The sequence below is a fragment of the Acipenser ruthenus genome, chromosome 49 (genome assembly GCF_902713425.1).
Source record: "Acipenser ruthenus chromosome 49, fAciRut3.2 maternal haplotype, whole genome shotgun sequence".
Lineage (NCBI taxonomy): Eukaryota > Metazoa > Chordata > Actinopteri > Acipenseriformes > Acipenseridae > Acipenser > Acipenser ruthenus.
Window position 1 is genome coordinate 6,675,112 of NC_081237.1, and position 15,042 is coordinate 6,690,153.

Here is a 15,042-nt window from a genome sequence, read left to right on the forward strand (position 1 = left end):
CAGCGCCTCATGCAGTAATAAAGAGTGACGGCTGTGGCTTCTGTCAGGGAGTGCAGTAAATCAGGAACACGGCAGACGGTGAATGTCATCACAGAGTCAGTTTTGAGTTTAAAAGGTTGAAAGATGAACGTTAGGTCAGATCAGCCCCCAGCTGGTACCGAATTCCATTTTTTTTTTATTTAACCTGTTCCTCGCGGCTTTTTATTCCTGGGATCATGTTGTTTTTGCCTTTCTCTTCACATGCTCCAGAGCCGTGCTATTCACTTGGGGCTCTTTCAGTCCATCCAATCCAGGACCTAGTCCCCACAAGGTGTTTAATTGGCTTCCAGATGTTAAAAGCATGAGACGCAAGTTAAGTAGCCCATTGCACCACTTATGTCTAATTTGGAAAAATTAACTTAATTAAATTTAAAAAACATCCTGTAAACAGAAACGCTTTTTGCTCAGAGAGCAGGATTAATTTTAAAATTGTTGTTGGTTGTAAAGAAACAAGAAGATGAACGGGTGTAGGTTGTAATTTATTAAAACATCATATTTACAGTTATTTACAAAGAAAATCTGCCGCTTCGAGATTTAATCCCTCCCCCTCGAACAATCATTCAATGTTTTACATCACTATCAATTTACAGTATTAACATGTTACGTTTTTTTCTTTAGTTTTACAACTTGACCTTTTTTTTACATCAGTGCAAAACACTAAATACTGTAGTTAAAAAAATAGATCTCTACAAGCAATACAATACCACACACAGAGTCTCCCAGTATAAAACAGAAATATACAAATTATGAAAACAATTTTGCAGGACAGATGTTCTCCACTAAACAAAAATGAAGAATGTTTATACACGTGCAAACTGACGAGTTAAAACTCTAAGGTTATTTTCAACCGCTATTATATAGAGTGATAACTGAAAAAAACAAGGTCAACTTTAAAAGGTTAACCTTAAAATAACAAAGGCACAGACAGAGAATGCGTCAGCAGCAAGTGCAGACTATTCTATATTCTTCTTACAAAGAATTGTAGTAACAGACATCCACATATAAAGACAAAGGGCATTTTCTGTGATTTAAATATTAACAGCTGTCCATTGCAACAGTCCTGTAAAAGCACCAAACAATATATCAGGGTTGATTTTAATGATCTGAACCGCGGTCGATCTTAATAACGCTCAATGCCCTAAATAAAGCGTGCACTACCGCAGACCACTTTGCACAGCGTTGTATTTTGTGAAGTCAACCCTGTGGGTAATTATAGCGAGTTATAGAGAAGCAGTTGTTAAAACAGATATGCTGTAAAAATATGTACCTCAAGTATATTTTGCAATGCAATCAAGTATTTTAAGGCACATCGGGCCGGATTTATCAAAGATGTTTACTTTTTTGTAGCAACTGGTAAACCTAAGTGCTTAAATTTCACCTTAATAGTTGTTTGTTATTCGTTTTGTGAGACGGAGAGTTTTATTTTGCTTAAACAATTTTTATTTTGGTATAAAGACCATATAATTCAGCCCCATTCTATCTTTGAGTTACCTAATAAATAGTCTATGGTTTGACCAGGTGTTTCACATAATAATATTTTAAGGCTCTCTTGCTCCCTTCAATGAACACAGACAGCATACCCACATATAAACAGGCTCCAACTGACATAACAAAAGTATTTCACGGATTAAAACTAAGTTTTTGGTTTTTAAATTAAACATGTTACTTATGTACAAAAGTAGTAGTGCTGCTGTACAATATATACAAACAAATAAATAATAAACAGAATAGTTAAGGCTGGCTAAAGTTGATTGCCAAGTGCTCTTTTGAAAATGATATGATTGGTCCAGGCTACTGTTCCAGACTGTTCCGTACAGCCTCAATGCTTCTTTGTCACATGTCTGCAACACACAAAAACAAACCTGGGTTATTAAAATTTTGTTTCATATATATATGGTTAGTACCCTATAAAATACTACTACAGTACTATAAAAACAATAATGTTGTGATTTTCCTTTTAAAGCTTATCTAGATTAGTATAAAAGCGAGCCCAGACTTGGTGAAATCTCCATGTGGCGCCAGGTTGAACATAGGTAATATATATATATTTTTTAATACCTGTGATTGCTTAATTGCCTTCCCTTTAGATAATGCAAGAAATCTAATTCTAAAAAAAAACCAGAAACTGCCTTGAAAAAGATAGTACACTGTTCCTTTAGAAGGTAGGAAAGAAACATGACAGCACTATACTGTTGATGTCTGATTTGCGTTGTTTCTTGCAAGTACCTTTTTGATGATTTGTCCCATCCATCCTGACACCTGACAAAAATGACCTCTTGAGCCGGAGCAAATTCAGGGGAATCTTTAGAGCAGAAAACCATCCTAGAAAAAAGACAAATACATGTCAGAAAAAGAAATCTACCTTGAGCCATATTCATAAATTATTATTATTATTATTATTTATTTCTTAGCAGATGCCCTTATCCAGGGTGACTTACAATTGTTACAAGATTATACAGATATCACATTATTTTACATACAATTACCCATTTATACACTTGGGTTTTTACTGGAGCAATCTAGGTAAAGTACCTTGCTCAAGGGTACAGCAGCAGTGTCCCCGACTGGGGATTGAACCCACGACCCTCCGGTCAAGAGTCCAGAGCCCTAACCACTACTCCACACATTTACCACTGTGAGAAGTTAACACCATTAAAAAAAAAAGAAAAAAAACACACAGGGCTAGATTCTCAAAACGAGTTACTCCAAAAAGTCAATAGCATGATATGTTCACAGAGTAATACTGCAACACATCCAGTTAAGTGACATTTGATGCTAAGGCTTGTGAGTGGGTTTCAGTTGTTTCAGAATTGTAAATGGTGTTTTTTGTTTTTTTGCCCAATCAGACAAAAATAATGCTATCGACGATTTGGAGTAAATAACTTTGAGAATCCAGCCCCCCAATAACTTAATTAGGTTAAATAAGTTGAGATCTCCTGCATGCACCTTAGCTGTGTCTTGGTTCTGCATCATTAGCAGTTTCTTATTCGTTTTACAAAAACAAAACAAAAAACTAAAAATGGAGCAAACTTGATGATATATGTCAATATGGCCCCCTGTGTGTCTTTTTACAGCTGTGTTGTCTAGCAATGAGACTTCTGTCTGTTTTTTGCACTCTTCTGTAGCCTTTTCCACAGGTGCTTTGAGATCATACTGTATACAGACCTTGACATGCCACAGTAAACATTTACAACGGGGAATTACGTTTTAAAAGAAAACATATATTTCAACATGGGCTTTTCATATGAACCTGTCTTAAATACATGTTTTAAAATTAAACCTTAAAAACCTGCAGCTGGTTGCATAAAACACCTTTAACATCAAGTTCAGGTATAACACTTGGGTTATAAACTTGGAAAAACGTCCGGCTATTGGTTGCACTTACTTCTTCTGGGACTCCCCAGCTTTGACCCGGATTTTATGGATCGCCAGGTCGGAGTTCGATGGGGTCTCATCTGACCACCAGGATGACACCATGTTGAGGAGAGAGGAGGAGGACCAGCTGGAGGAGGCCTCCCACCTGAACTGCATCATCAGCAGGTCCCCGATATCCACCTCTGTCACCAGCAGAAAGGAGTGGGTCTTGTTGGGAGAGATCTTGTGTCTGCTGCAAGAGAAAGAATACTCTTTAGCTCCTCTAGAATCCTCTTTAGCTCCTCTAGAATCCTCTTTAGGGCTTATCAGGCTCTGCTCTAGACAGCAATGCGTTATCAAGTTGGCACCAGGTCTTTAGGAGGCTGGTAAATCCAGATTGAAATGTAACAGTAGGGCTGTGTCACATACTGTACCGAACGTCATTTCTTGTTCGTGAAATGGGGTTAAACACACTTACATGTTTAGATTAAGGTTCTCTGCATCTCCTTTCGTTCCGTAGAGGGACACTGTAAGCGTGGGCTCGATCTCGGAGCGGTTAAATTTGCTGGAGAAGTGAATCTTCAACTGATAGTGGTAGACTGAAAAAAAAAGAATGATAGAAAGAGAAAGCATTACAAGGCGATCTGAGTAACAAAGCATAACCCTGGTCTTTGTTTCAGCCAGTTCCTATGTTTTTTATTTTTTAAATATTTAGAACCTCAATGGGATAAATGCCAGGACTAGACTGATCTCTAGCCATACTATACTGTAAACATCATACAATTAACATGCGTCAATATGTATGTAACTAGGAGATATATAATAACATATTTATTTTTATATAGCATCTTTCATAGTGGATCACCATCACAAAGCAGTTTACAGAGGTAGGCTGTGAACTGTGCATTCTATGCAGAGTCACTTACAATAGGACATTGATTTAACATCTCATCCACAGGATGGAGCACAAGGAGGTGAAGTGACTTGATCAGGGTCAGACAGTGAGTCTGTCAGTGGTAGAGGTGGGATTTGAACCGGTGACCTTCTGGTTACAAGAACTGGACTTTAACCACTGGACCATGCTGCCTCCTACATATATATGTATAAATGTTCTAACAACACCGTGACACACAGTTCATTGTAGCATTGTAGTTGTATATTATAATGCATACCTCTGAATGGCATGGCAGCCCTGGTCCTGGTGTACATCCTGGCGCTCCTGCGGTTACGGACCTGGTTCACGTCGTAGCCGACGTTGTTGCAGCGGTTCTTGCGGCAGCTGAGGCAGAAGCCGCGGTCGAACATCTCTTTGCTGCTGCAGCGGTACGCCTTGCTGGGCTGCTGCTCGTGAAGCAGGGAGTCGATGAACAAGTGGATGGAGCGCTCGTGCTCACACTTCACTGCCTCCGAGAAGCCTGCAGAGCACCAAACACACAGTGTAATCTTAACTGCCATGCAACATTTTCCTGTTACCAACAGTGTTTAACACCTACAGCACAAATGTCTGGCTTGAGTCCTGCGATAAAAAAACTATTTTTCCCCCTTTTACCAGGCTGGCTTTTTGCATAATATTTGCAGCCATTTCTTGGGAGATTGAAGTGCTTAATCTAGTTATCATTTTGGGTATGTTTTATAGAAATACATCAGATCACAGAAGCAAATCTTGCATCCCGGTGTTGAATAAGAGGACATGACAGGCTTCTTCTACTCACCAAAGATGCCGTGGCTGGCGATGTTCTCCAGGGCCCCTCTCAGGTTGCAGCCTGGCTGGAAGCTCCCTCCGTTGGGGTAGATGTCTACGTGACCCACGGGCTGCTGGATGCCGATGCTCAGCCCCAGAGAGCCACGGGTGAAGGTGTGCAGCACGTCCACGAAATGTGCATCGTCCGGGGACAGACGGCCTTGAGCATGAGTTCCCTCGAACACGGGGCCCGCCGGGTCTAGACCTGGACAAATAAAACAAGACATGGGTTTACAGGGGCATTTGAATTGATTTATTTTACACTGAAAACGAAAGAGTAATTACTAGGTATTACAATATATTGTCACTGTAAATTGTAGTCTGTATTTATATGTCTATTCAGCACTGATCTGCTAAATCCAGGCATGAACACGCTGCTTACCAGTTATTCTTCCAACTTTGTTGGAGGCGTGGCTTCCTGCAAACCCTGCCACATGTGCACCCAGACTGTAGCCAATAAGGTGAACGTTGTCAAGAGGAAAGTTTACTTTCTCCTAAAAGAACAAAATTAGCATTTCAAATAATAAGTACAATAAAAAATACATTATTTGACATTCAAATAAATTATCGCTTTTTTTTGTATTCTGCATAAACGTGGTTAAAACTATGAGAAAAAAAAAGATCCACTTTGCTTTGAACAAACTACCCCTTACAATTTATAGTATTTTATACCAACCTCCATCCAGTCTATGAAGCGGGCAATGTCCTGTCCCACCAGCTTGGTGTTCTCAGCAGCAACAGGGTAGTGCTGGTGGGCACGGTTCAGCCAGTCTACTACAATCACATTGGCATCGTGCTCCCGTTCATACAGAGCTGTGACCAGCTTCGAAATCCAGCTTTCAAACATCCCACTAACCTGGTATTGTTAAAGAAAAGAAAATCATTGCAGCAAGCTATGGAACAGCTCCACCATCCATAGGACAAAGCTCATTAGGAATAGAGGAAGCACAGGTTAAAGGTTTCTAATTCTGTCATCCAATCTAAATTCACCAGAGTGATGATATTTATAAAGCACTTCGGCAGCTGCAGTTTGTGGAAAATGTTTTCATGGAAGGGTTATGGAACTTGGCAAGGCCATCACCGCTGTCATACAGTACAAGGCACGCGGGTCTCGGGCTTCCCAAGGGCTTCCGTCGTCAAGGTTACAATATTAAAAAAAAGGAGAATTCTACTCAGAGAAGTGTACAGTCACACTTGTGTGTATGCATAACATTCAGGCTTGCAATCTTGATTGCATGATAAGCTTTAGTTCTTGAGCTCCTTAGACTACTAATTATGTAGGAGGCTGTGTGGTCCAGCGGTAAAGAAAAGGGCTTGTAACCATGAGGTTCCCGGTTCAAATCCCAGCTCAGCCACTGACACACTGTGTGTGACCCTGAGCAAGTCACTTAACCTCATTGTGCCCCGAAAGACGTAATTGTAAGTGACTCTGCAGCTGATGCATAGTTCACACACCCTAGTCTCTGTAAGTCACCTTGGATAAAGGTGTCTGCTAAATAAACAAATATCTGCCCCCTGGCTTTTATGGCCATTTCCTAACAAGCAGACTAGAAATTCAGACTGTGCAGTTCCACACAATGTTCTTTCTATGCAGCCACTGTTCAAGTTGATTTGTCATAAATGTATAGCCACTGTTCAAGTTGTCTTGTCATAAATGTAAACTATGTAGTTTTGCTTTCAGAGTGCAGATTCTATTATGAAGATCTAGAGGAGGGCGTTCTTTGCCTTACCGTCCATCCATGGATAACCAGGAAGGTTTTGGAGGTGAGGTTGAAGTTGCAGACACTGAGTGCGTCTGCATTGCCCGGGTTAATGTAACACACATCCTCCTCTGGAGCTGAAGGACTGCGCAGGGAGAACTTGGTCAGGACAGAGTTAAAATCCTCAGTGTAGGTATTCTTTCCTTCTAGGTGCAAGGAGTTATCTGTAAAAAAAAAACAACAATGTGACGTAACCACTCCAATGCCACTACCCCCCAATCTGCATCCGAAATAATCATTAAAGCATTCAATTCTTATTCTGGTTGATCTGGATAAAACATCCAGTCTATTCTTTCTTTCTTTCTTTCTTTCTTTTTAAATCAAAACTTTTTTCAAACCATTAAAGATAAGCAAGATAGAATTCCAGATATATGTTTTAATAAAGCGTTTTCATATGGTGTTTTTATTTAGTTTTAGTTCGACCTACGCTGTAAAGTCAAATTACCTTGAATAAAGCGCACTGGCTGCCGTGCAACATTTGCAGAGTTGCAAAGTTGAACTTGGCAATGCGCGCTGCGGCTTTAAAAACGCGTGCGGCGGTATAGAAATCCCTGAAACGGTGTCATGTAAACACAGAGGCGGTGAGGTTACTAGCGTTCATTTGGTAAAGCTCCATTTGTTGAAGGCTTTTCAAGAGAAATGTGCATGTGAGGGCATGAATGCGGCCCCGAGCTTTGTCCTGCACTATGAATGAATGAATGAATGACTGGATGGACGAATGGTTGGAGCGACTGGTACTGCGTTCCTAGTCGTTTATAACGTCATCTATTAACTATTCATAAATGAGGACCGGGGTCAGCTGGCTGCTTATGAAAAGTGAGACGGAGCTCTTTAAATAAACTTTGTTCTGGCACCATTGCCCATGCAAGGAACTCGATTGCAGATTCAGTCCTACGCTGTACAGTGGTGCGATGTTTGGTTACTGATCAGCTGAAAATCACAAGACTGAGGCGGCGGGGGTCTTTGAGCTAATCCTCTGAAATGAATCCCAACCCATGCATTTGCACAGCTTGACCTTGTGGTAACTAGTAATACAACTGGGTATGGCTATTAGCGTTCCCATAGCACAGCAAACCTGCATTGGAATTCAAAAAAATAAATAATAATAATAATAATAATAATAATAATAATAATAATAATAATAATAATAATAATAATAATAATAATGATGATGTTGAATTTCTGTAATTTTTTTAAAATGTCATTTACCTGCTAATACAACCTCGACTACGCCTTTGTCGTTACAGAGTTGTGTGGATTCAACTCCATTATTAAAGTCCTGGGCGTGTATTGTGAGTTTAAGAATAAGAAGGATCTCACTCACCTTAGTAAAAAAAAAAAAAAAAAAAAAAAAAACGACTTTCCCACAAAAATCTGATATATAAAACCTTGCCCAATGTGTTAGGAAGATTTCACAATTTACCAGCACAGGTAACAATACAGTTAGCCGCTTAATGCGCACCGATAGATACGCGTTTAATTCAAAATAGTAGCTTTTATTTTGTTGTTGTTGTTGTTGTCTTAATGCCAATCGGTTTAAAATGTACAAAATAAAGTTACAAACTGCCACACTGTGGTGGAAAAGTGAAACATAAAATTGTTAACTTTTTTTTCTACCCAAGTAACAAAGCAAATTAAATCCTACTGTTGACACAAAATGTATCCCAGAAGGAAAATAAACAAGTAAAAAAGAATGAATTAATACGAAACCAAATTACTTACCAGCAGCAGTAGGACTGGGGCTGCCTTTTACCACAGAGGCAGCTGGGAACGCAGCGACGCTCAACACAAGCAGGACCAGACATAAAGAAACTTCACTTGTCATGTCTCTTTTTAAATATCAGAGATTTAGTGAGGCTTGCCGAAATACTGAGTGGGTGTTTACTGACTTGGGTTTTATCACAAAAAAGCTTACAGTAGCACTCAGATAATATCCCACAATAATATTTTTTTTCTCTGCCCTCTGCGTGTGGGAAACTTCGCTAGAAACTGGAAGAGCGCATCTCGGCTCTCGTCTTTAAATAGCACCTCTCTCGAGCTTCACAAGTCTTTACAAGTATCCCATTGGCCGCAGTGATCGAGCGGGGAGGGTAGGTACGCTCCAGACAGTATTACAGTACCGCACAGTACCGCAGATTATTATTATGCTTCGTTCACACTTTTAAATGCAATTCAAATGCATATAAACTAATTGGAATGAGCAAAATATTGCATAACTACAAACTGCAAGATGGACTATCATAAAAAAAACATGCAGCTGCACCAGAAATACTTGCACAGGTTTTGACAGGTTCAACCGGTAGTACCTGGTGTGTGTGTGTATTATTATAGAACCGAATAGAATGGAGAATCTATTTTATTTAATTTAATTTTTGTAGTGGAGAATGTAAAAGACCAAAGACTACAATTTTTGCGGTTTTATATGCGCTCTCTGTTATTGGTAAGTCATTTAACTTTGCATTATTATTATTATTATTATTATTATTATTATTATTATTATTATTATTATTATTATTATAAAACAGTGCGGTGTTATGTGTTATTAAAAGTAATGCAGCTCGGTACCTATATATATATAAATACATAGGCTACTAATGTTATTGTTTACGCCAGGACAGGATCAGTACTTTTGCGACTTAGTTTCATCCTGGTACCCAGCCAGTCTATTTTTCATGCCAGCTCCTTTTCACAGACGTTTGTTCTGCACGCTGATCTGGTTCCATTATGTTGTTGGTCAGCAGTTATTACGTCATGCGCCGCCCGTTCCACATATGCTTGGCACGTTATTCTTGTGTCAGACCTTGTGCCCCGTCACACGTCAGGCATGGCTGTTACTAGGGCTACATATGGAACCTTTACAGCAGCAGGCATGTTCTCAGTCAGCCGTTTTAGCACGTGGCGTCATCTTATTGTTATCGAGAGAAAAAGTGTTTTAATTGTGACACTTGATCTAAAAGCATTGCGCCCCGGGTCTGAAAAGGAGAAGACATTTTAGAGGCCCCTTAAGTCAAACTAAGCCTGCATTTCAGGACAACTCAGATACAAATTAGAAAATAGTGAATTTAATTTAATGTACTGTGTATGCAACATACCCAACATATGCAGATCTGAAGAGTTTTGTATTGTACAGGGTTCTATGTATAATGTATAATAGCGTTGCAGATAAGATTGTATAAGATCTAGAGAGAGTGCTTAGCTTCATTCGGGGCACCTTGCTTTCACCTTGAAGGTTTTTGTTTGAGCAGCTTGTGTTTTTCATCCAGACTGGAGACTGCAAAAAGCATTTGCTTAGATCTTTGGAGGCAGCAGGCTTGTGTTAAAAAATGAGGACTGGAATTGGGAAGGTACAGATTTTCATTTGGAGCTCCTCTTAATTAGAATGAGCTCCCAATTTCCCTGGAACATCCATCAATTTAACTTAATCCCTACCTCAAAGACACAACTAGGCTTTGTCTGGTGAATTGTGAGCTACATTTACATGGAAAATATTATCATCATCTTCATCATCATCATCATCATCATCATCATTATTATTATTATTATTATTATTATTATTATTATTATTATTATTATACGGTATCCTTCTAAAATAGTGTGGTGCTTATTTTTTTATTAGAAATAATATATGGACCTGTTAAAAAAAAAACATGTTTTTGTACTTTTCTGATTTCCATCCTGCTATGGTATCAGGGTTTTCATGCAGTCATGTATTCTGCCTGTGGACCTGGTTTCTGCCTTGTTATTGGTCAGCTGCTATTACATCATACACCTCCTGTTCAAATCACGCCGCGTCATTCCGCTTGTGGCTGTTTTTTTATTATTTAAGGGATGTAGTTAATTTCTTCACTGTATAGTTAATGCATGAGAACACTATATCTCTTGTGTAATATCGATACAATAGAGGCAATGCATGTTTGTATTCTTTTACTGATCAGGATGTACTGTGATGATTGTTGTTGTGGAACAAGCTGACAAGCAGGTGGAAGCATTAAATAGAGGAAAACATGATTCCCGGACGACCGCGAAGTGTTATTGTATTAGCAGCCTATTATGAGCACCGTGTGTCTCTACAGCACCAAGATAGCATTAAGAACAGCTGGATGCAGCCTTTTCACAGGGCTCTGCAACAGCTTGACAGCCATTAAGCCTGTTAGAAATGTGTTTTTCTGTTCACAACAGCACTGCAAAGTGGCTAACGGGCATTGTAAATGAACCCTGTCTGTGTAGCACTGAAGATTACATTTACCCACATAACAATCCTAATTGAGGATTGCTACACTTAAAGGAGTGTTAGCCAAAGTTTTTAAATCTTTTTTTTTTACCTCTTATGAGCACTGTCAGTATTATCCCTCCTTTAATTCTGTTGAAGATCTTTTGGTTAATTCAGGCTGGAATTTGCATATGTAGGAGGCTGTGAGGTCCAGTGGTTAAACATAGGAGGCTGTGTGGTCCAGTGGTTAAACAAAAGGGCTTGTAACCAGAAGGTACCCGGTTCAAATCCCACCTCACCCACTGACTCATTGTGTGACCCTGAGCAAGTCACTTAACCTCCGTCTTTCGGGTGAGACGTGGTTGTAAGTGACTCTGCAGCTGATGCATAGTTCACACACCCTAGTCTCTGTAAGTCGCCTTGGATAAAGGCGTCTGCTAAATAAACAAATAATAATAATAATACGTCTTAAAAAAACTTAAAGGCTACCTGGCATATCCTTAGTTACATAAAAAAAAAAAGATCAAAACAAATGAAGAACTAATAGATTCATAGTGCAATAAATGTGGGACCAGTTATTAAAACTAATAAATAAAATAGAGGTTAGGACTCCTTTAATCAGGAGATCCTATTAACTTAAAGTAGCTACTAACCAATTATTACAGCTATGCGCTGTACAGAGCTGTACAGACTGTGTGCAGGAATATTATATCACATGTTGCTGGGATCACATGCTGCTGTATAGGAATGTGTGCTGCACCTTCCCCCTCTTGCTTTGTCCAGATTAGTAGTCAAGGATCATACTCCGTTTGTAGTGTAAGTTAGAGAGTTTACTTGGCTGAGGCAGTAGGGCTTGTGTTGTTATTGTATGACAGAAAGTGCTGGAAAACTTACCAAGAATAACAACAAGTAAAAAATAAACTTTTATTGCGGCTAATCTTAACCTCAGTAAGATAAACAAACAAAAACAAACGAACAAAGAATTCCATTCCTAGTTTATGGGAAGTAATTACAGCTCCTTCCTTGTAATGCTAGTTTTGAACTCGTTCAACTTTCTTTGGCTGCGCCTGTTTATAACAGCAATAAATAAATAAATAAATAAATAAATAAATAAAGTTTTCAAATTAAACCAACAGACCTGCATTTATCTTCTGGAAAGGAGTGATTGCTACTCCGTTGTGATTGTTCACGTGATCGAGGACGTCGGTCAAGGTTACGTTTGTGTCTGGGCAGTGCTGCTGTTGAACAGACATGAAGAGGAAATATCCAGGGTATCACATTTCACTTCACAGATAATGATTTATTAAACCTGTGATACAGAGGTGTCCTGTAAACACACATCTGACTTTTATACTTCCTAAATTATTATTTATCCAAGGAGACTTAAAGGTATTACAGGGCAGTACAGAGTTACAATGCAATATTCATATTTAAATACAGTATTTTTTACAGTAAGTGCAATAATGCTAATAGAATATAATATGAAATAGGATGCAACCAATTAGGATTACAACAAGTTTATAAGTACAATGACACAGTGGTGCAATAACACATTAGCTGAGGATCAGGTGTAAGTGTGAGCATTCATTAAACTTGAATGAATTCAGGTTCCCTTGCATGCCTTTTGAATGCCAAAAGAAGAGTTCTGGCATCCATTTGAAATCCAGTATGGATAATTTCTTTTTTTTAAATAGTGGCTTTTCTGTTTAAAAAAAGGCTTTGGCATGCTTTAACTATAACTATTACAAAAAGTTTCGCTATGGCATATTGTGTTACACAATTGGATTGGATTAAATGATTTAGGATAAATGTTTCAGATTAAAAATGTGATTGCAACAGCGAAGGATTTGCTGACTCATAAATCCTGTCGAATGCATGTAAACACTGTTAGACAATCTCAATTGTCTTCCTTTCCAAGTATCTGGAAGCCATGTGGGGTGTCCTGGCATAACCACACTTTAATTCATTATACCGTTCCTCTGATCAGCTCAGCTAACTACAAGCACCAACTGGAGAGACAAGTGTGGGGTTTGATGGCTGTAAACCTTACCAGGTGTCCTCTGAAAATACAGGGTCCTCCCTGGGTGTTGTTGAAATAATGCCTGATCTTCGGCACCTGTGCTTTTCAGAGCAACAACATTGAGATCAGCTATTTTATGCACCTCAATTAATAGGTGGGTTGGAAACTCTGCTGGGGTTCCAGTAGCTGGTGCACAGAAATGGGATTTTTATAGTTTGACAGAATACATTGGCTTCAGCAGAGTCAAAGTAAAGTCTGGAAAACAAGCAGAATGGCAAGAGACTTGAGGTGAGAAAATGTTTCTTTAATCATCCGATTCACTGCTTGTTTCCATTACAGTAGGTGTGTGAGCCTGTTATATGTAGAACTGTCTCTAGGAAAAGGGTTACATTGTGTTCTCTAGATAATGGTTTAATCTGATTTCAAGGTCATTGACTTTGCTCAGCTCTAGGAAACTGAGGGGCCGTTACTTTGCTCTGCATTCCAGTTAGCATTGCTGTCGTTTCTATAGACCACACTCATAGGATTAAGAGAAAGTCCTTTGACCACGATTGCAAACAGCAATACTTTATTATTACTGAAATTCCAGCACCTGCCAACACAGCCTAAAACTAAAACATTAAAAAAAACTTTCTGAAGCACAGGATCATCTCAAAAGTGCTGAACAAGGTTCTGTTCTGCATTAGTAACTTAGGTGAAGCTCGGGGGCCCCAAACACAAACAATACCACTGCAATCCAGACACATTAACAAAATAATTCCAGGGCATTTTACCCATCACTGGCAATTCATTGGTCTGACATTTCAGCACACATTGTAATAGGTTTTGTTTTTTTTTGGTAGCGATTCACTTTGAAGGTGAGCTAAAGAGAGGATGAGTTGGAGTCTGAGTGTGTGTGTTGGAGTGCATTTCATATAAAAGCTGCAGATTGATGGGAATTTGTATTGGGGAAGGTTTACCAGAACAATGGTCAGCTCCATGTCCTGTAAGCAGCAGTGTGAGGTTTTCTTTTAAGTTCACTCATACAGTGAATGGAAAGTCCTCTGTGTGCTTGTTTACTGTAGCATGAAGAACAGGCACTTCACAGCACATGGAACTTCATCACGTGCCTCCTTTCCAAGAACTGGCTGTTTGCATGCTCCTTTACAATCCATTAACAACTATGTCTTTTTAAAATGGTTATGTTGCAAGAAATCTCATATATATTACACTATAATAAAACTTTATTAAAGCTTAATAACCATGGTACCATATAATTCTTGCAGATTTGCAAACAGTTGCATAGTAAAACATTGTGAAAAAAAAAAAAAACAAACAAACTTTTTTTGGCACAACTTTATTTTATAAACAGCTCCAATAAATACAATTTGCGTAGAACATCTAAGCTAGCAGATACATTCACAGAAGAGTTTTACTGCCAGTTGCTGTTTTTTATATATGGATTAAATAGCATGAAAAAGCAACCTACAGGACTGAATGCAACAACGATGGAACAGTCAAGACTCTGCAGCTCTCCCACAAGAGTTCTTTCATCGTTGCCCAAGCGCTTCTGCAGAGTAAGTACTGAACTGCCACACACGAATGCTTGTTCCACAATCAGTGAACTTCCATACAGTTGAATAAACAATTGTTTAGAATTGCAAACCTGTACACAAACCAAGCAACATGAAATACTGCAGCAACACCCATTAAAGTACAGTGAACAACCCTCACAAATAAAACATTAGAAAGAAAAAATATATATGAATATACATTGCAGAACACAGTCTTCTTACAGGTATCTATCACGGATGACCATTTGTTTCTTTATCGAAGACAGTTTTTTTTTTACGTAGCAAACAGACGTCAAGATTAGGAAGACTGCAGCACACTGTACATCGGCGATCACATTCAAGCGCTTTTAGCAAACCGACGAGAG

General features: G+C 38.9%; 1 protein-coding gene across 2 annotated transcripts; it reads right to left on the reverse strand.

Annotated features, from left to right (window-relative positions):
- Positions 1-499: 499 nt before the first annotated feature.
- Positions 500-8,963, reverse strand: LOC117401417 (lipoprotein lipase-like). 2 transcript variants are annotated; one of them, XM_034002101.3, is made up of 10 exons: positions 8,617-8,963; positions 6,865-7,058; positions 5,811-5,990; positions 5,517-5,628; positions 5,106-5,339; positions 4,566-4,808; positions 3,872-3,992; positions 3,425-3,643; positions 2,266-2,361; positions 500-1,880 (listed from the first exon to the last, which is right to left on the reverse strand). In XM_034002101.3, the coding sequence occupies exons 1-10, from the start codon at positions 8,717-8,719 to the stop codon at positions 1,859-1,861; spliced, it is 1,524 nt and encodes a 507-aa protein (XP_033857992.3). In that variant the 5' UTR covers positions 8,720-8,963; the 3' UTR covers positions 500-1,858. The 2 variants fall into 2 exon arrangements, with proteins under 2 accessions (XP_033857992.3, XP_033857991.3); XM_034002100.3 differs by having other exon boundaries at positions 3,425-3,646; positions 8,617-8,928.
- Between the last annotated feature and the right edge of the window lie 6,079 nt (positions 8,964-15,042).

Coding starts and splice junctions, on each gene's coding strand:
- LOC117401417 (XM_034002100.3), bottom strand. CDS start 8,719: ATGACAAGTGAAGTTTCTTTATGTCTGGTCCTGCTTGTGTTGAGCGTC. Junction 5,991..6,864: donor TGGTTATCCATGGATGGACG/GTAAGGCAAAGA, acceptor TAACAATACCAG/GTTAGTGGGATGTTTGAAAG. Junction 3,647..3,871: donor GAGAACCTTAATCTAAACAT/GTAAGTGTGTTT, acceptor TTTCTCTTGCAG/CAGACACAAGATCTCTCCCA.